The following is a 27,128-nucleotide window of genomic DNA, read 5'->3' as shown; positions in this document are numbered from 1 at the left end:
AAATACTCTGTTAAAAGTAAAAGTCTGGAATTCAAAATGTACTCGAGAAAAAGTATGAAATTGTTGTACCAAAAGTAAAAGTACAAAATGTTTGAAAATAGCAGATCTACAAGCTCACAACGCATCGCGATGCACACGTTTTGAGCTTGTAGATATTTTCAAATAGCCAAGGTATAAAATAGGGCTAAAGTGATTAAATTAATGTGTGTTTTATGATATAATAATTTATATCTGCAAAGTAACTAATAACTAAAGTTTTAAAATAAATGTAGCGGAGTAAAAGTACAATATTTGGATCTGAGATGAGATGTAGTGGAGTAGAAGTAAAAGCATTGGAAATTGGAAATATTCAAGTATAGTACAAATACCCCAAAACTGTACTTAAGTACATTACTTAGGGCTGTCACAATTATTACATAATCGTCTAATCGTGATTATTTGACATTATCGCAATTATTTTGTCATAATCGTCATAATCGTGAATGTTGAAAAATGTCAGAAATAGTGGAAATAGCAGATCTACAAGCTCACAACGCGTCGCGATTAGATCGGCTATTTCCACTATCAATGTTATTTTTTAAGTAGTAAGTTGTCAAATATGTCAGTAATTTCTTCGTGTATTTAGGTTTTGTGTCATATCTGCCATGTGCAACTTCAAAGCCTAAAAGCCAAACAGAAATGTAATTGTTAATGACAAAAACACAATTAAATCGCTAATCGCCAATTATTTGAGTGACAATTAATCGTCATGTAAAATGTCATATCGTGACAGCCCTAACATTACTTAAGTAAATGAACTTAGTTACTTTACACCACCGCTCTACAACCTAACATGACTCATCATTCATCCCCACAGCGCTCTACAACCTAACATGACTCATCATTCATCCCCACAGTGCTCTACAACCTAACATGACTCATCATTCATCCCCACAGTGCTCTACAACCTAACATGACTCATCATTCATCCCCACAGCGCTCTACAACCTAACATGACTCATCATTCATCCCCACAGTGCTCTACAACCTAACATGACTCATCATTCATCCCCACAGCGCTCTACAACCTAACATGACTCATCATTCATCCCCACAGCTCTACAACCTAACATGACTCATCATTCATCTCCCCTGAGGTCTGATCAGAGATGACATCACTGAACAGAAACCCAGATCATTATCCTGGTTCTTACTCATCATAACAAGAGCAGATCATTATCCTGGTTCTTACTCATCACAACAAGAGCAGGAGTCATCACCATGCTGGCGTGTGGACGACATTTGTGTCAACGTTAGGTGTTTGCCCCACGGACATGCAAACTGAGTGGACCATAATGTTACCAGAAACACACAGAGATAGACCCAGGGTTCACACACATTTTAACCAATGAATTTCTCAAGCGTTTCCCAAACTTTCCCAGAATATCCCAATTTCCAGGCCTAAACATATGTGTCCCAGCATAGCAGAGGGGCAGTCATTTCGGAAAGCACAGCTTTAGACCAGCCCTGAAATTACTTTTTTTTCTTCTTTTTTTTCCCCTAAAATGTGATAAAGCCACAAAAGCATTTCATAAATATCAGGCTACATTTCACTTAAACGCCAGAGCTTAACTATGCATGTAAATAAGACTTTTTTTAAATTAATGTGAAGAGAAACCTCACATTTTGCATTTCATCTAAAAGGCTGAATTTCTCAGATCTAGTATTTCTGCATGGCATAACTCTATAAGCCATATCTACAAAACTGTTGGGTCAATCTTCACAACCAATATATCATTCTGTAGCTATGAATCCAAGCTTTCAAATGAAATGAAAAAATGAAAATGAATTCAATGACTAGCCCTCAGCTGTGTTCGGACACATATGATAACTATTCAGTGCAATAACAAGTCTCTTACTCCTATGTGCAACAATGCTCAAAGACAGGCAGTAAAAATAAAGCATAGAATGGTGATAGAATGAGACTGTAGATGTGTTGTTGTCACATATTTAGGCTGCAATCACGCACGTTCTGCGAAAAACTACTTCATCTCTTATCTTATGTGCGATTTTTTACATGTTTTAGAAAATGTTTTTATTAACAAAATCAATAGCCGAAAACAATGTATAGCCAAATATTTTTTCCAGGACCCTTGATCAATTCCAAAAGTGTTCCAGTACTGGAAAATAAATACAAAAATAAATCTGATTAAAAAGAAAAAAAAAAGATCCAGGAATTTCATGACTGTGGGAACCCTGTAGCCTGAATAAACATAACAGGTCTGTAACTCTGAGAGTTTATAGTTATACACACGTTTGTACACAGAGTTATGGGTGTCCTTGCAAATAAAACTTTTTGAGAACCACTAGTACTAGCAGACTCATAATGTGCCATAGTGTCATAGGACATCAATGTCATACATATTCTGAGGATAATCTGGAGCTGTTATTATTGATGAAACTAACTAAGGCTGGGTAATATATCGAAAATATATCAATATCACGGTATCAGCATGCAAGGTATACATATCGACGAAGAAGGCTTGAAATGAGGTATGGGTGCATGTGTCAAATTAATTAACAGACACACTATGCATGCACGTAGCACATGCAAAAAAGCAGTCCATCTGTAACCAGGCGTGGTTATTTCAATAAAACCATTGTTGAAAAATGGAAATAAGGCATTTATTGTCTTTATTCTACATGTGTACTGTGCAGTGTGCATGCATGGATATTCTATTCATTATCTGGGTTAGGCAGGCAGTGGACCTAAAGCAGAAAAAACATGAAAAACTAATCAAAATCAAGGTATTCGACAATGTTATCGAATATCGAAGGTTTTCCTAATATCGCCCCAGCCTTAAAACTAACCAACATTATAAATCTAAATATGTATATTGATGACCCCGGTACGATAGTTTCATAAAACAAGTTTCATCAAGACTAAAAATAAATTGGTTGCTTTTACCATTTATTTAAGAAAATGTTTAACTTATTCATCTCAGTTACATTCAATACATGTTTAAAAAGAGAACATTAGTCGTACAGGCAAACAAATAAACGTATTTACAGTTGAGAGAACAAATCATGAGTAATGCTGCTGGTCTGAGGCCCCAGGCAACACATTAAACGTCTTATGAATGCTGGTGAAGGTCATGGCCTTTTGTAAGTCTGGTATTTCATTCATAACAGCATTGGTGTTGGGCAAGAGGGTCACACACACAAGTTGTGAAAATAGCAGATCTACAAGCAAATAAAAGATCTAAACCTAACAACCAGTTGCAGGGTGAGCTTGATGCTCACAATAATAACGCTTCAATAATGATAATAATAATGATTAAAAGATTAACGGTTTAGGACGTATAGGCCAGGGGTTCCCAAACCTTTTTGTCTCAGGGCACCCCATAAATATTTTTTTTTTAATCCGAGGCACCCCTACATTATAATTTTCACTCCCAGCACCTTATATTTATAGCATATCGTCGTTGTCGGGTGGAAACCTTGTATGTCCAAAACCGTTTTGTATTTATCATCTATAACTAGTGAAAACAGCCAATCTACAAGCACACAGATCGGCTGTTTTCACTCGTTTTGTGCGACAGTCTTGTATGATGAAGCAGAGCTTTGCTTTACCAAAAGACGTACACATTTGAAACTTGGAGATACAAGGTTTCTACCCGACAGTGACAATATTTGAGTGATTATGTTGCGCGGAAAACATTGAGAAAATAGCCATTTTGGTTAGAACTGACTTAGTACTTCAAGTTTAAAATGATACTAAATGTTTTTTCAAGTGTGTAAATTCCAAATATTATCAAATTATCTCGCGGCACCCCTGGACTGCCGTCGCGGCACCCCAGGGTGCCCCGTCCGCCACTTTGAAAACCCCTGGTCTAGGCAACAATAGAACAGAATAATGCTGACATTTTAACTGGGATATGCTTTCACATCAGTCCCACAAAGCATAGATTATGAGCTTTCACACATGTGTCAAGTAAAAGCAATATGATTATTTTAAGGATATGAAATATCAAATAGTAACGATAGATACGAATACTATGGGGCTGTGAGCAGATTGGAATTATATTCAAACATCTTTAACTGACCTAAATATTGTCTTTACATAATATATAGTATAATACAATTTACAGCAGTAGTTAACACATCACACGGCTTAAAAGAGAAAGGAAAAACATCATTTCATCATCAAACAGAAAGAAATAACTTAAATACAAGACATATTCTGTCATCTGATCCAACTATGTATAGTATACAGCATTAGTCACAGTGCACACATACAGTAGGATGGTTCCTGTTTTGCAGAAGGTTTCGATTGCTTTAGCGAGTGTTACTATGACTAATACAATGACGTTGTGTCTATTATTAAACACTCTACTCTTCTCTTGTACCATAAGGTGTAAATTACACTCACAACAGTAAGGGTGTGTCAGGGCTTTGAAGGACAGGCATGTTAACCCATTTAGGGCCTAGAATTATTGAATGCTTTAACCAGTAAAAAATAGCAGCTATACAAGCTCACAGCGCGGCACCGAGTGCCGCGCTGCGAGCTTGTAGATCTGCTATTTTTGAAAAAGTCGTAAAAATGTGTGCAAATCTTTGAATATATGTATTATTTTTTTTTGCTTCTGGGTGGTCCCTGGAACTAAATTATGTTGAATGGGGGTCCGTGGCCAAATAAATATCATTTTGGGGGTCTTTCACATGAAACGGTTTGAGAACCACTGACATAGTAGTCTCTCAAGAACAGACTAACTGAGCTCCAGTTAAGTGAAAAGGACCTTTTCTTTGACGATGGCTGGCCAGATTGCTGACATAGAAACATAGGGTTTTTCAAAAAGATCTTAGAAGGATTCAAAAGACACTTATAGAATCGGGTCAAAATTCAAATTATCACGGTTTTTCAAAAATAGCAGATCTACAAGCTCGCAGCGTGGCACTCGGTGCCGCGCTGCGAGCTTGTAGATCTGCTATTTTTCAATAGTTAAAGCATAAAATAATGATACACAATAATGTGATATGGCACTGGGTTTCTCAACACGTGGCCCGAGGGCCGCTGGTGGGCCGTGAGCCTGTTATCTGTCACTAAAGAATTGGCACTTAACATTTTGTGGGTTTTTTTATAGTAAATGAATGACTAAATTACTATTAATTAATTATTAACGCCCTACTTGATCATTTTACAATCAGCAGCTTGTAGATCTGATACTTTTGCCATTTTTGAATTTGAACCCTAAAAAGTAACAGTTTTCGACGACATATATATAGCAATATAATTAAAAAAATATATACTTTTTTTTTTTCAGAACGTAAGGATTTAAAAGGCATTTTTTAATGTCTGAATGGGTTCAAACTTGAGTTGTCGTTGTAAATACCAATAAATAACAACGTTAAAAGTATACTATGTTAGTTCAGTTGATCCAAACTGGAACAAAACAATAGATCGATTGATCATTAAAATAAAACAGACTCTGAAGATGCGAATGATCTAGAAAAAAAGGTTTGAGAAGAGTTACGCTGCTCTGAAGCGTAACTCTAAAAATTTCATTTCACATCAGAACGTGACAACTATGACGATAATCAAGTCACAGCGCACGCACTGAAAGAACGATAAAGCCACGTTGTAAGCTGTGCGTCAAAACGCTGCACCGCACGGACCAACCGAATACAAGGACAATCGCCCCCCAAAAAACACGCAATAATCAATTATTTTTGTCAAAATTGTGTTGCTGAAAACTGTTCACATATTTTCTTTTTTTTTTTCTCAGAAATAGTGGAAATAGCAGATTGTTGTGAGCTTGTAGATCGGATATTTCCACTAGTATAAAGGTCTTTGCACACTGCTGCGTTTTTCGGGCCAAATATCGGAGTGAATTTCGGAGCGTGTGAATAAGAAAATCAACCTCACGTTATGTCAATCACGTTTGCACACTGCCGCCCGTTTCGTATTTATTTTCGGACCAGGGTTGATTTTTTTCACATTTAGGTTTCTTTGTACATTTAGGTTACGTGTCATAATATCTGCCATGTGCAGCGTCAAAGCCTAAAAGCCAAACAGAAATGTGATGGCTCACCACAACCCATTATGTCCCAGTGTCCCTGATGCTGCTGAAGCCATATAATCATGTGTGATTATTATAAATCATCTTAAAGAGGTCAGCCTACCTGAGGTAAAGCCAGCTAGCTGAGACCTCGGCAGCCTCCTAGATGTCCTTCCCATGGAGTCCGAACGGCTGTCGTCAACGTTTCTATCGTTCATAAAAGTCATCCAAACCGTATCGTTCACAGCGGCTGTCCGTTGCTGCGGTCCTAGTCGTGGCGTGGACAGTGGACTCAGCCGTCCACTTCGGTTAGAAACGGCATAATATTGTTAAAAGCCAGTCAAAATATCTTGCCCAGTCAGTGCGAATGGCGCTTAAGAGTGTACAAATGCAACCAAATGGGTCTGTCTGGATGCATTCGTACACTCTGAAAGAGTCAAATTAAAAAGGTTTTCACAGTGTACGCTGCTGGGGTCCCAGAGATGGAAGAAAGAAAGAAAGGTATCAGATGGTGGTGGTCTAATTCATGTCGAACCGTCCGGGGGTCCTTGAAATCCAAAAGGTTTTAGAATCCCAGCTGTATCATCACAGATGGTCCCCCAGTGTCTTCACCCACTGTTCCCAGATCAGCAGCTTACTGGTCTCTGTATTCCACCGTCTACGGAAGACCCCATGTTTTCACTGCGTTTCACCACAGGTTATTAACCCATAATACCCATTTAGGCCTAGAATTATTGACTGCTTTAACTATTGAAAAATAGCAGATATACAAGCTCACAGTGCGGCACCGAGTGCCGCGCTGCGAGCTTGTAGATCTGCTATTTTTGAAAAAGTTGTGAACATGTGTGCAAATATTTGAATATAATGTATTTTTTTAAGCAAACCTTCACATGAAAAGGTTTGAGAACCACTGACATTGTAGTCTCTCAAGAACAGACTAACTGAGCTCCAGTTGAAGTGAAAAGGACCTTTTCTTTGACGATGGCTGGCCAGATTGCTGACATAGAAACTTAGGTTTTACAAATAAATCTTAGAAGGATTCAAAAGACACTTGTAGAATCGGGTCAAAATTCTAATTTTCACGATTTTTCAAAAATAGCAGATCTACAAGCTCGCAGCGCGGCACTCGGTGCCGCGCTGTGAGCTTGTATATCTGCTATTTTTCAATAGTTAAAGCATAAAATAATGAAACACAAAATGTGTACCCGTTCTAAATGGGTTAAAGACCAACTGTAGAAATTATAATAAAACTGCAGTCATATAATAGTAAATAGTAAAATTAGTCTGATATTCTGTATGCCTTCATGCTTGATATCCATCCAATTAAAAACATATATGAATGTATATTACTGTACTATAACTATAAATGAAGAGTATTTTTATGTTACCAAATGAAGTTATGGGCTGGTTTGAGTTCTAAAGCTTGAATCATTGGTCGAAAACTAGACCAGTCCTTCGGGAGTGAAAATGATAGAAAATATGGTATTTATGGGGTGAATTACTCCTTTAAATAGCCTGGGTCAAAACACAGTGAAAAAGAGGGTCTTTTTCCCCCCACAGTTTCAAGTCCTAACAGCTGCTGGTCTCGTCTAGAGCGTCATCCCCACCGGGAGCGATAAAGATAACCATAACGATAACGATATGTCGGCGTTCACATCGATTATGTGAGCTTTATCGTTGAGGTGTGGACGCTGACATCCACATGAGGTGAGAACAATCTTTAAAGGACACACTAAGTTGTTTGTTTGTTTTTTACAACAAGGGTTCATATTTTAGATTGCATTTAGAGAAAAGAAAAGATGAGTGTTAAAATGTTTTCATTTACTGCTTTTTTTTTATCATTTTAGCGATCTTGATTTCCGTGGGCATGCGTACAAGTGGCTAAACATGACAATAATCCAGTGATTTCTTTCATACTATTTACAGTAAGACCACTAGACCCCATAAGTCACATCTGCCCATGAAAGATTGTGGTGCATCTTGGGAATGGGATTATTGTGTCTAAAAAGACATATTTGGCCACTTGTACGCATGCCCCCACCCACTGAAAACAAAATGGTTAAAACCACAAAAAATAATAGAAATAAGTAAATGAAAACATTTTAACACTCATCTTTTCTTTTCTCTAAACAATCTAAAATATGAACCCTTGTTGTAAAAAAAAAAAGAAAGTTGTCCTTTTACCCATGTAGGCCTAGAATTATTGACTGCTTTAACTATTGAAAAATAGCAGATATACAAGCTCACAGTGAGCTTGTTGATCCGCTATTTTTGAAAAAGTCGTGAAAATGTGTGCAAATCTTTGAATATACTGTATGTATTTTTAAAGCAAACATTTGTAACTAAAATTTTGCTTTGGGGGAGGGAGGGGGGGCCTGGAATGAAATATTTTGAAAAGGGGGTCCGTGACCAAATACATAACATTTTGGGGGTCCTTCACATGAAAAAGTTTGAGAACCACTGATTTAGAAGTCGGGTCAAATATATTCAAAGACTTGCACACATTTTCACGATAAAAAGAAAAATAGCAGATCTACAAGCTCACAGTGAGGCACTCTGTGCCGTGCCGTGAGCTTGTAAAACTGCTATTTTTCAATAGTTAAAGCATAAAATAAAGGTGGTAAAAAAAATGTGGTTCAAATCTAACGCAACTCGAGCGCATCCAGGTCTTCTTGAGGGTTAAAATAATATCTTTCTCTTTATCGTGCCCGGTGGTAATGCCACTCATCAGCTACTGGTCCCCCACAAACAGATACCAGTCTAGCAGCCGCTGGTGTCGGTGGTGTCGGTGGTCTCGGTGGTGCCGGACACGTAGGAGCGTGTCTTCTTGGAGTACTTCATGGAGTCGAAGGAGACCTTGGAGCGCTCCACGGCGCGCGCGCTGCGGCAGCGCAGTGTGTTCTTCACGTGCTCCCGGAAACCGTCCGACACGAAGTAGTAGATGAACGGGTCCAGGATGGAGTTGAGACTGGCCAGGCACAGAGTCACCACGTAGAACCCATAGCCGTTGTTGGAGCGTCCCGCGCCCAGGAGGGAGTAGTGGACCACTAGCATGATGTTACTGTAGGAAATATAGTTATTATAATTAATATAGAGTTATTATAATTAATACACTCAGGAGGGAGTAGTGGACCACTAGCATGATGTTACTGTAGGAAACATAGAGTTATTATAATTAATATAGAGTTATTATAATTAATACACCCAGCAGGGAGTAGTGGACCACTAGCATGATGTTACTGTATGAAACACAAGAGTAATTATAGTTTAGAGCAGGGGTCTTCAACATTTGCAGGCCAAGGACCCCTTAGCTGAGAGCGAGATGAAGCAGGGACCCCCACAACCTGTTCATAGATTCCATATAGTTTCATTGTTTGACAGCACAATCATCAGTGTATTTTGGATTCATGTCAATTTGTGTTTTCAGATATTTAAACACTTGAACCGTCAATACTTAATAAACTTGACCTTTCACTCTGTGCTTAGTCTGCTCTTTTCCCCTCTACACCAAACCTCTTTGCCGAAAATAGCCGATCTACAAGCTCACAATGCCTTGCAGCACGAGGTGTTGGGTCCATTATATCTCCCCTTTAATAATACCAATTGGTATTGTGTTCTATATCATCTTTATCGATGATTAGTCAAGCATCTGGCATTTGTGGAATGAGCAACACAGCCAAACAGTGCAGACCAAAACGTTTGCCAAAATGCTCATGATGAGAACCAGGGCTTTCTATTAACCCATTTAGGCCTAAAATTATTGAATGCTTTAACTACTGAAAAATAGCAGATATACAAGCTCACAGCGCGGCACCGAGTGCCGCGCTGCGAGCTTGTAGATCTGCTATTTTTGAAAAAGTTGTGAAAATGTGTGCAAATCTTTGAATATCTGATTTTTAAAGTGGACATTTGCAACTCAAATTTTGCTTCTGGGGGGGGGGGGGGGGGGTGGCCTGGAACTAAATATTTGGAGATGGTGGTCAAATAAATATCATTTTGGGGGTCCTTCACATGAAAAGGTTTGAGCACCACTGACATAGTAGTCTCTCAAGGACAGACTAACTGAGCTCCAGCTGAAGTGAAAAGGACATTTTCTTTGACGATGGCTGGCCAGATTGCTGACATAGAAACACAGGGTTTTTCCAAAAACCTTAGGATTCAAAAGACACTTATAGAATCGGGTCAAAATTCTAATTTTCACGATTTTTCAAAAATAGCAGACCTACAAGCTCGCAGCGCGGCACCTGTGAGCTTGTAGATCTGCTATTTTTCAATAGTTAAAGCATAAAATAACAATACACAATAATGTGTACCCGTTCTGAATGGTTTTAATAATAATAAAAATAACTCTAATAACCTTGGAACGAAGCAGATCAGGAAGGTGACCAGAACAGTCATGATGAGCACCAGGGCTTTGCGGCGGTTCTTGGTAGCGGTGGAATCCACCATGTTGTCCTCTAACCAGCGGAACAGCAGAACGTAGGAGACCACGATCACCAGACAGGGGAGGAGGAACACCACCGTAGACATCAACATGAAGTAGTAGTAGGGAAACCTGACAATATAATATATATATACATATAAACATCATGAAGTAGTAGTAGGGGAACCTGACAATATAATATATATATACATATAAACATCATGAAGTAGTAGTAGGGGAACCTGACTATATAAACATCATGTAGTAGTAGTAGGGATATCTGACAATATAAACATATAAACATAATGTAGTAGTAGTAGGGGATCCTGACAATATAAACATAACATAGCTGTATTGATGTTGGTGCCATAGGAGAGATAACAGGCAAACATTGATCAAAAGAACAATTCTTCTACATTCACTAATTTTGTTAAACTTCTGGTTGCTTAATGCAATCAGATAGGACATTTCTTTATGGATGTATGGGCTGTCAAGACCAGAAAGTAGTTTTCTGTGTGGATGTATGGGCTGTCAAGACCAAAAAGTAGTTTTCTGTTTGGATGTATGGGCTGTCAAGGCCAGAAAGTAGTTTTCTGTGTGGATGTATGGGCTGTCAAGACCAGAAAGTAGTTTTCTGTTTGGATGTATGGGCTGTCAAGACCAGAAAGTAGTTTTCTGTGTGGATGTATGGGCTGTCAAGGCCAGAAAGTAGTTTTCTGTGTGTGTGGATGTATGGGCTGTCAAGACCAGAAAGTAGTTTTTTGCCACTCAGTAGGCGTTCCGGGTATGATGATGATGATGTCATGCGCATACCCTCTATACCAGGGTTCCCCAATAGGCGGCCCGCGGGCCATTTGCGGCCCGCGGGGGGCTACTGTCTGGCCCCCATCAACCCCAGTAATAATGGTGGTATAAGAGCAGCAACAACACTAGTATATCGTCGTTGTCGGGTGGAAAGCTCGTATCTCCAAATTTGTACGTTCTTTCGCAAATCATACAAGGCCGTCGCACAAAAGTTGTGAAAACAGCAGATCTACAAGCACACAACGCCTCGCGGTGCGAGGCGTTGTGTGCTTGTAGATCGGCTGTTTTCACTAGTTTAAATCATTTTTAATATGATAAGTTCAAAACGAACGGTTTTGGACATACAAGATTTTCACCCGACAACGAATGAAAACTGTCACTGGAGTAGCGGGAACGCCACCGTCGCCCCCTGCAATGTTGTGCCTGTAAAATGCCCTCGGCTTGGTACCCTAGGGTACCCTGACTGAGTCGAAGGGCTTCAGGGGGTCCCTGATAGGGTTGATGTTTACCTGACTTGATCAAAGGGGGGATGCTCGGTGTCGATGGGGTTGATGTCGTGGCAGGTGGTGATGTTGAGGTCGCGGACCCTCACGGTGTGGTCGTACTGGTACAGAGGCACCGTGGTGAGGCCGATGAACAGCCAGATGGCTGCGCACACCGCTATGGCCACCTTGTTGTTCCCCTTCTCCCCCGACAGAGGGTGGCTCACCACCCAGTACCTACAGAGAGAGAGAGAGAGAGAGAGAGAGAGAGAGAGAGAGAGAGAGAGAGAGAGAGAGAGACAGAGACAGACAGAGAGAGAGACAGAGAGAGAGAGAGAGAGAGAGACAGAGACAGACAGAGAGAGAGAGAGAGAGAGAGAGAGAGAGAGAGAGAGAATAAGTGGTGGGGAAAGTACTGGCATTTTTTACCTAACCCATTTAGGCCTGGGATTATTGAATGCTTTAACCAGTGGAAAATAGCAGATATACAAGCTCACAGCTGTGAGCTGAGCTCCAGTTAAGTGAAAAGGACCTTTTCTTTGACGATGGCTGGCCAGATTGCTGACATAGAAACATAGGGTTTTTCAAAAAATCTTAGAAAGATTCAAAAGACACTTATAGAATCGGGTCAAAATTCAAATTTTCACGATTTTTCAAAAATAGCAGATCTACAGGCTCGCAGTGTGGCACTCGGTGCCGCGCTGTGAGCTTGTATATCTGCTACTTTTCAATAGTTAAAGCATAAAATAATGATACACAATAATGTTGTATACCCGTTCTGAATGGGTAAATGGGGTCTTCTGAAATCGCGAACAGACCACGGCCGTGCCCACGTAAGAAAATGATAGCAGTCAACGCAAAAATCGTAAAAGTAAAGATTACCTCTGTACAGACAGACAGGCGATGAACAGAATGGAACAGTACATGTTGCCATAGAAGAATCCCACCAGGACTTTACACAGAGCCTCTCCATAGATCCAGTCATTCCCCTTCAGGTGGTAGGAGATCTGCAGGAGGTAGGAGATGTGTTATTATAATTATAATGACTTCAATTAACTGAAGATCAACATTATTATACTGGTAGTTGCAGGTGGTAGGAGATCTGTAGGTGAGAAATCAACGTTATTAATTGTACCCATAGTTAACTCATTTAAAGCCTCTGATTTTAACGGATTATAAAGTCCACGATTCCACCTTCAGGCTCCCATTCACTCCCGTTATCTTATTTTGAAGGCCAGAAGTCCACGCGCTGAACACTTCCGGTCTGACGTCATCGCATCCTGCGCCGGAACCGATCGTTGTTTACGTGGTGCCATGCTGGATTGCATCGGAGCTTTTATATATGTGTTATATAAGCGAGCATCTGCCTCCATCTTCGCTTCTAAAGTGTAGTTTTGAGATAATGGACATTAACACATTGACCGCCATTTTAACATACCTCCGTACTCCCACCTGCCATTCGTCTCCATAGACTTCCATGTAATTGGGTGTGCACGGATCATGCACACCCATGCCTAGATAATGCACCACGTGTGTCCACATTGCTCACAGCTTTCAAACAAAAAAATCCGAATGGAAATCCGTTCAGGCATTCATGAGATAACAGCCACTATGTTTAACAAAGATGGCTGCCAAAATGGCTGCCATGCTTGAAAGATGGGGTTGCTATGGGGGTTAAACATGCAATTTCGCGATTGCTATCATGCCTACTCCATTTTTGGGATTTTTTTTTTTTTTTTTGTTTTTTTAATTCTCGGGACTATCGGGCCTGGCGGGGAAAGACATTGGAATAATCTCGGGACTATCGGGCCTGGCAGGGAATGAGTTAAAGATGAGATCCCCCGTCCACCTCAATGTTATGGGATTACTATTTTGTGCTCGTGGAGCCGTGATGATGACAAATCAGCGACAGATTTCGTCTCCGGAGCTTCCGCCATTCTTCTCGGTATTGTACTCGCCGTTACAGTAATATATTACTTTTCACGAGTATACTCGGGATCGGCACTCCGGGTACTCGAGTACTTTTCACGAGTATTCTCGGGATTGGCACTAAATCGGTTAAAGGACAACTTTACAACAAGGGTTCATATTTTAGATTGTAATTAGAGAAAATAAAAGATGAGTGTTAAAATGTTTTCATTTACTGCTTTCTATCGTTTTAGCCATTTTGATTTCAGTGGGTGGGGTACAAGTGGCTAAATATGTCAGTTTAGAGAGTGATTTCTTCATTACTATTTTCAGTAACCCAACTAGCCTCCATAAGTCACATCTGCCCATGACATATTGTGGTGCATCTTGGGAATGGGCTTATTGTGTCTAAAAATACATGTTTAGCCACTTGTACGCATGACCCCATATGCCCGGTATTAAGCACAGTCCAGTAGTCCACCCCTGCAAATAACACAAAGTATGAAGAAAAAACATTATAATAACAATAAAACTAACAAAAACTAAACTACACAAACTTGCAATAAAAAACAAATTAAAACTAACTGAATTAGATAAAAAGAAAAAGAAAAAATCGAAACAAACTACCTAACAAAACTCTAATGAAAGCTGGAAGCGGTCTAACCTTGAGGGGTATCCAGACCACGAACAGCAGGTCTGAACCATTAGTTCATTAGCTTTAACTATTACAACATAGCAGATCTACAAGCTCGCAGAGTGGCACTCGCAATTCTTTTTATTTTTTTAAACGTGAAATTTTGTGCAAATCTTTGAATAAATATTTTTCAAAGCAAACTTTTGCATTCAAATCTCTGCTTCTGGGGGTCAACATATTTTGAGATGAGGGTCCGTGGCCAAATACATGTCATTTTGGGGGTCCATGACGTGAAAAGGTTTGAGATCCACTTAATTAGAAGAAGGACATTTATAGAATCATGTCAATATATTCAAACTAAAGACTTGCAAAAATGTTTTCAAAAATAGCAGATCTACAAGCTGTATAACAGGAACATGCAGAGAATGTTAGAGGGGCAGGGGCTAACATTTCTAAAATGGCCTTTTGGTGGAAAATTGCAGACCTCTAAACTCACAACGCATCACAGCGCGACGCATTGTGAGCTCGGATGTCGGCTATTTTTGGTGCTTGATACCAAACTGAACTATAAAGCATAATCAAGTGAATACTGGAGATGTGGCGTAACGGCATGGATTTCTACAGAGAGGGCAATTCTTCCAACATAAGATGCTGCATTCAAGTTCAGGAGAGTTTGGACAAGGCAATTCTCTTGAATGCTGCCTTCAGACAGGCATTGACACCAAGGCTTGCCCACCTGCCCCCGGCAGGTATATAGAACTTTCAGGCAGGTGGAGTTTGCTTTCAGGTTGCCCGACAGGGCAAGTGCTCATTTGAGAGGGGACGCAACCGTCTATAAACACAACACCAGATATCTGTCTAAACACCTGAACGTGGCCAGAAGGCTCTGTCTTCTGGTCTGTGGAATGTAAAATAAGAGCTCTGTTTACCTAAAAAGAAATAAGTTTTAAATTGAGCGGTAATTAAAATCTTGCCTATCATTTTATAATTGACAATTTACTCTTCGGGCAAGTGGGCATGACCTTTGAGCAAGTAGAACATGACCTGTACTTGCCCGACGGGCAAGTGCCTGACTGAGACCTTAGTGTCAACCCCTGGGTATGCCATGGAAAGAGGGGCATTTGTGTTTCTTTCACCATAGTAAAAACTGCATTTATGATCTGGAGAGGGCACCTTTTATAGTTGGATAAAAGGGCAGGGGCTCAAGCCCCCTTTGGTGTCTATGTGTGCACGTGGCTGCCCTATACTGAAAGTTCCAGAAGTGTTCTAACCTTGAGTGGAATCCACACCACGAACAGCAGGTCAGCCAGGGCCAGGTTGGCCATGTAGATGGAGGCTGGGTGCTTCTTCTTGGTCCTGAACAGGAACACCCACAGTGCCATGGCGTTGGTGGGCAGTGCCACCACGAACACCAGCATGTAGAGCAGGGGCAGCAGCACCGTGGTCAGGGGGCTGCCCAGGGCCCACGCTGCCCCCTGGTCCAAGGTCACCAGCCCGTCGTCCAGGGGGTCCACGTGACCCACGAAGCCCCGACCAAGAGCTGCAAATGAGAAGCACCGGGAATGAAGACTAAATGTCAATTTGATTGTTGTTTAACACCCATTCAGGCCTAGAATTATTGAATGCTTTAACCAGTGAAAAACAGCAGATATACAAGCTCACAGCGCGGCACCGAGTGCCGCGCTGCGAGCTTGTATATCTGCTATTTTTTTGGAAAAAGTTGTAAAAATGTGTGCAAATCTTTGACTATATGTATTTTTAAAGCGAACGTTTGTAACTAAAGTTTTGCTTCCGGGGGGTGGTCCCTGGAACTAGATATTTTGAGATGGGGGTCCGTGGCCAAATACACATAATTTTGTTCTTCACATGAAAAGGTTTGAGAACCACTGACATAGTAGTCTCTCAGGAACAGACTAACTGAACTCCAGTTAAGTGAAAAGGACCTTTTTTTTGACGATGGCTGGCCAGATTGCTGACATAGAAACATAGGTTTTTCAAAGAATCTTAGAAGGATTCAAAAGACGCTTATAGAATCGGGTCAAAATTCTGATTTTCAAGATTTTTCAAAAATAGCAGATCTACCAGCGCTCAGCGCGGCACTCCGTGCCGCACTGTGAGCTTGTATATCTGCTATTTTTCACTGGTTAAAGCATTCAATAATTCTAGGCCTAAATGGGTTAAAAGCAGTCGTTCTTAAAGGACAACTTTAGTTTTTTTTTACAACAAGGGTTCATATTTTAGATTGTAATTAGAGAAAAGAAAAGATGAGTGTTAAAATGTATTCATTTACTGCTTTCTATCGTTTTAGTGATTTTAACGATTTAGATTTGCATGCAGATAATCATTTGAACTGGGTGGTACAAATGCTGCAAACTGGAGTTATAGCTGTTTAAAACGCAGCCAATAGGAAGACAGAGGGGGCGGGGCTTATCATTACAGCTCGTCCCTATTGGCCATCTAAGTACTCATGCTAAGTTTCGAGACGGTAACATGCTGCTGCAAACTGGAGTTATAGCCGTTTAAAGCTCAGCCAATAGGAAAATAGGGGCGGGGCCTAGGAGAATGCTAATGTTAAAGCAAATGCTAATGTAAAAAATTCTAATGCTAATGCTGATGTAAATGTTAATGATAAAAATTCTAATGCTAACACCATCCGCTACACAAGGTTGCACACACTTAGCGAGCTGCAGGCACAGATGGGGGTTCATTTTTTTAACTCTCAAATACCGGGAACGCGCCCGAGTCGCGTTAGATTTGAACCACTTTAACCATTATCTTATGCTTTAACTATTGAAAAATAGCAGATATACAAGCTCAAATCTTGAAAATGTGTGCAAGTCTTTGAATATCTTTGACCCGATCTTTGACCCGACTTCTAAATCCTTCCTCTAAATCAGCTGTTCTCAAACTTTTTCATGTTGAGGACCCCCAAAATTACATTTATTCGGCCGCAGACCCCCATCTCAGAATATGTTGTTCCAGGGACCCCCCCAAAAGCAGAGATTTGAGTTCCAAAAGTCTGCTTTGAAAAATATATATTGAAAAATGTGCACACATTTTCACGATATGTGAAAATAGCAGATCTACAAGCTCGCAGCGCGGCACTCGGTGCCGCGCTGTGAGCTTGTATATCTGCTATTTTTCAATAGTTAAAGCATTCAATAATTGTAGGCCTAAAGGGGTTAAATCGTTTTATAAACTGTTTAGTTTCATGCATATTGAAGTCAACAACAATCACGATTAAAAAAACTCTTACTTTTAACTTTCAGATGTACCCAGGTGTAGAGGTCTCTCCCTGTCCTGCTCACTCCACACCAGTATTGTCCTTCATCGCTGTCCTGAAGGTTCGAGATGGTGACTTCAAATGTTCTTTTCCCAGCATCATCACGGATAGAGTATCTGCCCTGCTTGATCTCACCAGAAACACCAACTCTGCTCTCAATGAGAACGTCCGCATCGCCACAGTCTCCTCTACACAGGTACTTCTGGTAGTCAGACCCATAGCCCTCCTGGTAGGGGCACAGGATGGTAACTGCTCTCCCTTGGTGTCCGGTCACTAGAGATGGAAAGAGGAAAGAAATATAATAGCAACTTATTCCCGGCCGAGCCGCACGCTTTGATGTATATATTGCGGGGGTGGCGTAAATCGTGCGGCGGTTATTACGTGCCGAAATTTGTGGCGACATTATACCCTTAATGACTTAAAGGGCCAGTTCACCTCTGGGACAACCAGATCTTATTTTATTGTTGTTTGGGACACGATCAACACAATCCTGAGTTATTTGTTGTGTTCAGTCTTTGTTTTGAGATATTTTAGTATTTCAGCATGAACGATGATGCATTTTGCATCATATGAGTCATCATGCTGCATCATATGATGCAAAATGCATCATCACTCATGCTGAAATACTAAAATATCTCAAAACACAGATTGAACACAAAAAATAACTCAAGGATTGTGTTGATCGTGTCCCAAACAACAATAAGATAAGATCTGGTTGTCCCAAAGGTGAACTGGCCCTTTAAGTATGGCGGATTACAATAAGCTTTTGCCATTGCATGGCAGGCACACTTAATAAAGAGTCATTTTGAAAAGGTTACAGAACGCTCTGTGTTGTGAAGTAAGGACGCATGCTTTCTGAACATTCTTGTCAGAGTTGCCAGATACGGGAAAGAAATAAGCAGCCAGCGTCTATGAAGTCAAGCCTAACGGAAGCGACGTGATCACTTTAAACCTATATACATTGGCTATTTGAAAATAGCCGATCTACAAGCTCACAACGCGTCATGATGCAACGTCTTGTTAGCTTGTAGATCTTCTATCTTTAAAAATTAATTCAGATGGGGGTCTGAAAAAAAAATTGGGGGTCCTTGACATGAAAACATTTGGTTTAAACAATAATCGAAACATTTGGAAGCAAGCACAAACAAGCATCTACACTTTAGAAACAAGCCCCCGAAAAAAAGGGGGGAAAAAAGCAACCCACCTAATATACTACCAAATATTTACAAGCAACTATACAGAAAGAAACACGCCCCAAAGTCACTTATAACAAGCAGACCTGGCAACGCCAAAGGCAGCTATGATGAAGTGAACATTTTGTAACAGAACATTCCTGTGTTGTGATGCAAGGACCTTCTGCTCTGACACATGCTGTACAAGGCTGTCCTGTCTGTCTGATCCGCGACCGCAGTTTTCCCGGTGACCCTGAGCGCAAGGGTGGGGGCGCGGGAGTGTGGGGAACACACACCACTGACTATTGCCGATGATGGAGAGGTTATATTTATTCACGTGTGGCAAGATCGCGGTTCTAGTTTTACTAGCAGGCTAGTGTAGGCCTAGAAGCCTTTTCATAAGTTCATTTAATGTTTTCCATTTCCTTTACCCTCATCTAATCTTGCGCTAATTCGACAGCTTTTAAGAACTAGTTGGCTTTTCAGAAGTCAATGTAATGTTTTCCATTTAATGATTTCCTTTATCGTCATCTTGTGCTAATGCACGCAACTGTTTTCGCCAGGTTTTAAGGTCTTATTTTAGTTGTTTCTCGCGACCCTCCTTGCCCATCGGCCCCCACCGTTGCACTTAGGTTCACCGGGAAAACTGCGGTTGCGTCTGATCCATTCACGTTTATTTAACATAAGTGGATTTTCAGGGCTGCTATACGCAATCACCATCAGTGTTAGACACTGCTGTGACTGGGCCTGTCACCATTATGACATTTTATGTGGCCATTAATTACATTCCTGTTTGGATTGCAGGCTTTGAGGTTGCACACGGCAGATATGACACATAACCCATGACACGTAATCTACAGTATATACAAAGAAATGTCAACTTTATACTTGATGAGCTTGTGGATCGGTTATTTCCACCATCTTTGAAAATGTTTGAAAATATAATGAGCATTTTTCAACATGGAAATAATTTTGACGAATTAATCGTGATTATGTTAAATAATTGTGATTAGACTATTATCATGTGATAAATGACGCTGCAGGGTAAATGGACCGTTGGCCCTCGATGGAGGGATTGGTGATGTACTGTAGATCCATGATTACCAGGCAGGATTACCTCTAGTGATGGGACGATAAGCGATATCATCGTTTATCGTGATAAAAAAAACACTCAGGATAATCGTATCGTGGATATTTCATTCATCATGATATCGTCCTCCGTCATGCACTGGGATCAATTCACCTTTTATTTGCAGAGCTGCATATCCAGTACCACTTAAACCCTCTATAATTGGTAAAAGGTACTTATAATATACGTACTTGATACAGCGACGCGTTGTGAGCTTGTAGATCGGCTATTTTTGGCAAATGTTCTTTCCCAGGATAATGGATTTTGATTATCGCGATAATATCGTAAATCGTGATTTCTTTTGTCATAATAATCGTGATATGACATTTTCATATCGTCTCATCCCAAAGCGATTTACGATAGTACCTCTAGTCTGGACAGTGTTTTGTGGGGATGGCAGTAACGTACGTGTGGCCCTTGGGTGACCTTCACCCAGGGGCCCCTGAGGCCAGGGCTGTACTCCACGAGCGGTGCTCGTGGAGAGGTTCAAGGGTCACTTTCACAGCTATAATTTAAAGTGCACAGTGACGTGTACAGACATTTAGGACAGTGGTTCTCAACCTTTTCAGGCCGCAACCCCCGAAAATAATCATATTTTAACTGGGGGGGAGCTTGTAGATCTGCTTTTTTTGAAAAGCCGTCAAAATGTGTGAAAATCTTTGAATATATGTATTTTTTAAGCGAACATTTGTAACTCAAATTTTGCTTCTGGGGGGGGGGGGTCCCTGGAACATCTATTTTGAGATGGGGGTCCGTGGCCAATTACATATCATCTTGGGGGTCCTTCACATGAAAAGGTTTGCGCACCACTGACATGGAAACATAGGTTTCTTGCACACATTTTCACGAATGTTCAAAAATAGCAGATCTACAAGCTTGTAGATCTGCTATTTTTCAATAGTTAACATTGATGGGGGGCCCGCAGTGAATCCTTGTACCCAGGGCCCAGAATATGGTGTTTTTGTCGCTAAACACTGGATCATATATGAATTAGGGCATTCACCAAATATTTGAATATTCGAATATCAAAGTCACTATTCAACATTGTTCACCAAAGTCGAATATTCACTTATTTTAATGTTTTTATTGTTTTCTCTTTAAAAAGATATATAGTTTATAAAGCTTGGCTAGATAGGAAGTCATAAGAATGAGTTGTCAATGCCCCTGGTGGATGAATTTGTTAATGCTCTATACCAGGGGTTCTCAAACCTTTTTAGGCCGTGACCCCCACAATAAACATATTTGAAATGGGGACCCCCACCCTGACAAGCACTTGGAATTGTAGGTATTACATTTAATGTGACTCGGTTCCGCGAATAAATATTGGGAAAATAGCAGATCTACATGCTCACAACGTTGCGAGGCGTTGTGAGCATGTAGATCTACTATTTTCACAATGTTCGCCTCTTGCTTACTTAATATTTGACAGTTTGGCCAGTCCTGTCCAATATTCGACTATTCGAATACTTTTAGGTAGAATAATTTGAATACTAAAAATCACTATTCGTGAATGCCCTAATATGAATAAATGTTTCATTTCTGTTTGGTTTGAAGTTGCACAGGGCAGAGATGACCAATAACGTAAATATAAAAAGGAATGACTGGCATATTTAATAACTTTATCCTCTGTACATTAAAGGAGTAGTTCACCCCCACAATAACTTTTTTTCTCCTATTGATTACTCATGCCATGGAGACTTGAGTTCAATAATATGTTTTGTTTTAGTCGTGTTCCTAAGACAATAATTTCATCACAATAAAATGTACCCCCATTGATTCCGGATGGGGACCCGAATGCATTTGGGTCCCCATCCGGAATCAATGGGGGTACATACACTAAAATCATTTTTTTGCCGTAGGAATGCAAAAATACAAAAACATATTATTGAACTCAAGTCTCCATGGCGTGAGTAATCAATAGAAAAGAAAATCATTTTGGGGGTGAATTACTCCTTCACTACTCCTCCTGCAAGCAGACTAAGTACAGAGTGAAAGGTCAAGATTATTAAGTATCGACGGTTCAAGTGGTTAAATATCTGAAAACACTAATTGACATGAATTAGGTTTCATTGTTTGTGCTGTCAAACAATGAAACTAGATGGAATCTATGAACAGGTTGTGGGGGTCCCTGCTTCATCTCTCTCTCGACTAAGGGGTCCTTCAATAAACATAAAGAATTCCTTCTAGTGAGTGCTGGTGTCCTTGGTCTAGGTTCATTATGGCAGCAGACCTGTGGACAGTGTGTGTGCACATCAGAGAGAGGGCAGTGCTGTAGTCTAGGTTTTTTTTTCCAGACGTCATACCACAATTATTCCCTCCAGCGCACCATGCACGCACGTGGTGTGAGTGTTGCTGCTGCTGCTGTGCTTTGAATAGGTAAATTAGCATCTTTTGTTACGTTAGGGTGTGGCTGTGAAGTTAGGGTGACCAGACGTCCCGGTTTGGCCGGGATTGTCCCGGTTTCAAGCTTCGTGTCCCGACAAATATCTCTAAAACACCAACATTCACTACAAAATTGTCCCAGTTTTCACCAGAAGTACAGTAATGGTAGCTGTTTTCAGTGGTTGCAATAGACATTTATCATGGCCCTTTCATGTAGACATGTTCACCTAAACAATCAGAAAACATGAACAAATGCATTGCGTGTTTGAATTCAACGCTGAGGCTGTTTGACAATCAGTCACTGCCTGTATGCCAGTGTTTCTCAACCACTGTGCCTGGGGACCTTTGGTGTGCCCCTGAGAAGGGTCAAGTGTGCCCCTTGAAACTGCTTGAAAGCCAGTATTGTATTTATCATTTTAAAAATGATTTATACTAGTGAAAAGAGACGATCTACAAGCACACAACGCCTCGCGGTGCGAGGCGTTGTGTGCTTGTAGATCTGCCGTTTTCACTACTGTTGTGCGACAGCCTTGCATGATGAAGCAGGGCTTTACTTTGTGAGGAAACGTACACATTTGTAACTTGGAGATACAAGGTTTCTTCCCGACAGTGACGATATTTACACCCCCGTATTATGTTGGTGTGCCCATGGATTCTTGGGACATGAAAAGTGTGACCATGCAGAAAAAAGGTTGAGAAACACTGCCCAACTGTATGTGAAGTAATGCATGGCCAGCAGTCATTGTCACCTCTTCCTATCATTCTTTGGTTACATTTCTGGTTTTGTTTGAGTAATACTACAGATCATTAAATGTGTAACCCAACTGAAAACATGTTTTACTGAAGTAAACTGGAGGGACAGGGATACACCTGTTACTGAACAAGCACAGTACCAGGGACCCCTTTAGCTGAGAGAGAGATGAAGCAGGGACCCCTTAGCTGAGAGAGAGATGAAGAGAGAGATGAAGCAGGGACCCCTTAGCTGAGAGAGAGATGAAGAGAGAGATGAAGCAGGGACCCCTTAGCTGAGAGAGAGATGAAGAGAGAGATGAAGAGAGAGATGAAGCAGGGACCCCTTTAGCTGAGAGAGATGAGGCGAGATCCCAGGTAACAGCTCCTTGTCAACTCATCAGTGTTCAGTTTAGTAGTGTTGCCAATGCAACAAACCTTACATTATTAGACATTAACTGTGAGTAGTAGTAGGCCTACATTTGTGTTTTTTGTAGGCCAGTTGAACCAAGTTGCCAAAGTGACACAGCTCTGTTTACACAATGCTGTACTATTCTCTTCAAATATGCACACATTTCTACGTTTGTCATTGTTTATTTTGACACTTGCTTTCTTTGGCAACGTAGGCTAAAGGCATGTTTTCTCAATTATCACGCCAATATAAAGCTCCTTGGAATTTACCTGAATCAAACTGAATACACAATGTTAGGCATGTAGCCATGTACAACTATTCATAACAGCAACATAATCTTTCCCCAGTTGGAAATGCAACACAGCCTCTAGTTTACACATTATCACCCTCAATACAGTATATTATGTATAGTAGGCTATATATGGGTATATGGGTTTCTTGTCCACGTTACACTGATAAAACTAGATGCGTGCACAGGGTCCGTACCAAAATTAGCCAATGAAACCAGCGCTCCCCAAAACAACATGATACAGTCAGCTGTGCATTTAGTCTCAATGTTTGTAAACAAGAAATTGATTGATTGAAGACTTTATTAGAAGTTTGCATAGGAAAAGGTACAGTTTCATGACGGTACAGTTCACTGGTACAAGGTCTACTAAAAGGAGATCCATGAAAAGACTAAGCTTATTTCCACTGGAAACCATTGAAGTATCTCATATAACATTGAATGACAGACAAATAGAACACAGTACTATGCAGTAGATATGTAAAGAAAAACAAAATAGAAGACAGTAAGTCAAAACAAACAGTATATACAAAGAAGGGGCAAGGGGAGGGTAGGGTTGGGCTAGATTCTTTTTTACCAGTTGCGAACGGCTGCTGCCTGTAAGTGGTTTTTCAGGGCAATTTTAAAGGATGCTAGTGATCCACACTCCTTTGTGGCCTTCGGTAAGGCTTTCCACATTTTGGTGGTATAGCAGAAAAAAGAGTTTGACCCTTTGTTGGTTTTGACTCTGGGTTGAAAGTGATCTGTGGCGCTGCCTCTGGTGTTGTAATTATGGACATCCTTAATGTTTATAAAGTATTTTGACAGGTACTTGGGTATCATAGTGGTGTAGTGTATCTTGTACACCAGGCCCATTGCAAGTTGCTGTACTCTGTCAACTACTCTGAGCCACCCCACTCTTAACTGGTGAGTAGCGGTGAGGTGAGTCTGATAGGGAAGTCTAAGCAGGACCCTAATTAGTTTATTTTGGGCTGTTTGTAGTTTAGTTTTCAGGGCTTGTGGGGCGTCACAATACCATACGTGGACTCCGTAGTCAAAGAGGGGCTGGATTATTGCACCAGCTATGGTCTTCAGTGTGTTGGAATTGACCATCGGGGCGATCCTCTGTAGGAAACGAGTTCGTTGGTTGATTTTATTTATTACTTTAGAAGTCATCTTTTCACTGGAAAGATTAGCTTCAAGGATACATCCTAAGTAAGAGATTTCGTTTTTTCGTGTTATGACCTTGTCACCCACTTTGATTGTGAAGTTATCAACTTTTTTGAGACCCGTCTATAGTTTTTTATACTATACTTTATTTGTATTGTGTTTTTGACACTTGCTTTAGTATTGTACCAGTGAACTGTACCGTCATGAAACTGTACCTTTTCCTATGCAAACTTCTAATAAAGTCTTCTTCAATCAATTGTCTTCTCATGCCAATATGAAGCTCTAAGTCATATTCATGAAACTATTTATAACAATAAACTAACTAACAATACAGGTTTCTGTTTTTTTTTTGTTTTTTTTTGCTTTGCCAAGCAACACAGCCTGTGTTTACACATTCTATAACCCCCCCCCCCCCCCCCCCCCCCCCATGCATGCTTTACCAGTTTCTGATGGTTTAATTCTGTTTCTGACAGTTTGCTTTGGCCATGGAAACTTCTGTTTTCTCACAACAATATAAAACTCCTTTTGTTTTAGGCTACTGGAAATTGGAAATGTTTGTTTTCTCACAACAATATGAAAACTCCTTTAGTTTGAACTCAGCAACACGTTTTTAGGTCAGAGGAAGAGCAGATTAGAACCGTGTCTGACTGGTTATGGTAGCCTAAACAACACACATAACTTCACAGCATCATAAATAGTTATAAACTAGCTGTGTCACTGACAACCCGCTGCGCTGCAGAAAGCCTGCTCACCCTCTGGTCTGTAGTAGAAAATAACAAACACACTTTCTCTTCTCACCAAAACAAATATGGTTTTATGGAGTTTAAAGCCTACTTTCCTGAGTGGCAACACTCTGAGCCCCCACCTCACCTCTAAAATACACTTTTTAAGCAGAAAATAACAGATTTCACCTGAAGGTGACAAATCTGCTCAATGGACATTTCTATTGACAAGATCTGTAGAGGGCGCTGTGGAGTAGGTAAAGAATTCCGGGGAAATATTCACCTTTGTGTCCACAAAGTGTATTTTAGAGGTGAGGTGGGGGCTCAGAGTGTTGCCACTCAGGAAAGTAGGCTTTAAACTCCATGAAACACTCTTTGTTTTGTTGAATAGCGAAAACATATACTTTATTTTGACTACAGAAGAGAGGGTGCGCAGGCTTTCTGCAGCGCAGCGGATGGTCAGTGACACAGCGTTGAGGAGGGAGAACTCCTTCTATCGCTATGGACCAGAGCTAAAGTTATAAACATAAGATATAAAGCAACATACCTGGCTGAGCATTAGATGTATAGATCCACGTGGAGAGCAGTAGAAAGGACAGTAATAATCGCGCTGAAGCCATGCCTGTAGTAGGGGTCCGCGTGTCCGTAGGGGTCCGCGGTGTGAGTGGTTTCATGTGTGACTGTTGGGTGACAATAGGAAGGAGAGGTGAAACTTTAACTCACCTAGGATACACCACACCAGACACACCCAGGCTGCGGCGTGACGTCACCAGCTCATCCTTAGTATCGGGTCCGCCTCCTGCATTCTTTCCATTCATTCGTTTATGTGGGGGGAAAAAACAGCAGATCTACAAGCTCACAACGCAACGCTGGAGCGATGCGTTGTGAGCTTGTAGATCTGCTGTTTTTTTATTGACGGGAAATTAATGAATAATGAATGAATAATGCAAAAAAAAAAGTAAAAAAGTAAGTAATACTATAAATTTTAAAAAGCCTAAACCTAATAATAATTGGTAAACTGTAAATGTTTAAATATTTACAGTTATATAATATTTAAATAAATATTACTTTATTAGGAACTACTCATTCCATAAAATAATAAACCTAATGTGTATAATTTTCCAACCTGATGATAGTTTAGCTTGCTTCTAGAATGTAACCTTTAGTCTATTCAATCATTATTTATAGCAGTGTTGATTTGAGATGGTAATAAATGAGTTGTAGTGATTTTCCACAACCATTTACCTGTGGTCATTCCTCCAGGCTATGGGATAAAGTGGCCGTGGCAGCACAGGGACCAGGAACTATGGTGAACATTTCCATGGCAACAGCGGGCTCCACCAATCAGACACGTCGCTGACTGATACATACAAATAGAATTGTGGGTAGTGTAGTATTTCTCCATGACGTCGCCAATCGCCAATAAAACGTGTTTTTATCTGTTTATCTGGCCCAGTGGGAATGTGACCTACTGGCTTTCTGTGTTGAACTGTATTGCTTTTATGCTCTTTTAAGTTGTGTTCATGTAGGCTATTTATATGAAGTATTGCTTTCTGATTCTTGTAGGCTACTATG

At 40.5% G+C, this 27,128-nt stretch overlaps 1 protein-coding gene across 1 annotated transcript; it reads right to left on the bottom strand.

The window, feature by feature from the left end:
• Positions 1-8,798: 8,798 nt before the first annotated feature.
• Positions 8,799-17,587, bottom strand: LOC308299915 (proteinase-activated receptor 2-like; the record flags this gene model as incomplete). Its single annotated transcript, XM_080743693.1, has 6 exons — positions 17,546-17,587; positions 15,561-15,829; positions 12,630-12,754; positions 11,775-11,984; positions 10,396-10,593; positions 8,799-9,099 (listed from the first exon to the last, which is right to left on the bottom strand). The coding sequence occupies exons 2-6, from the start codon at positions 15,705-15,707 to the stop codon at positions 8,799-8,801; spliced, it is 981 nt and encodes a 326-aa protein (XP_080599819.1). The 5' UTR covers positions 15,708-15,829; positions 17,546-17,587.
• Between the last annotated feature and the right edge of the window lie 9,541 nt (positions 17,588-27,128).

The sequence above is a fragment of the Nannobrachium achirus genome (assembly GCF_963921795.1).
Source record: "Nannobrachium achirus genome assembly, chromosome: 15".
Taxonomy (NCBI): domain Eukaryota; kingdom Metazoa; phylum Chordata; class Actinopteri; order Myctophiformes; family Myctophidae; genus Nannobrachium; species Nannobrachium achirus.
The sequence above is the reverse complement of the archived record's forward strand: the minus strand, read 5'-3'. Positions and strand labels throughout refer to the sequence as shown.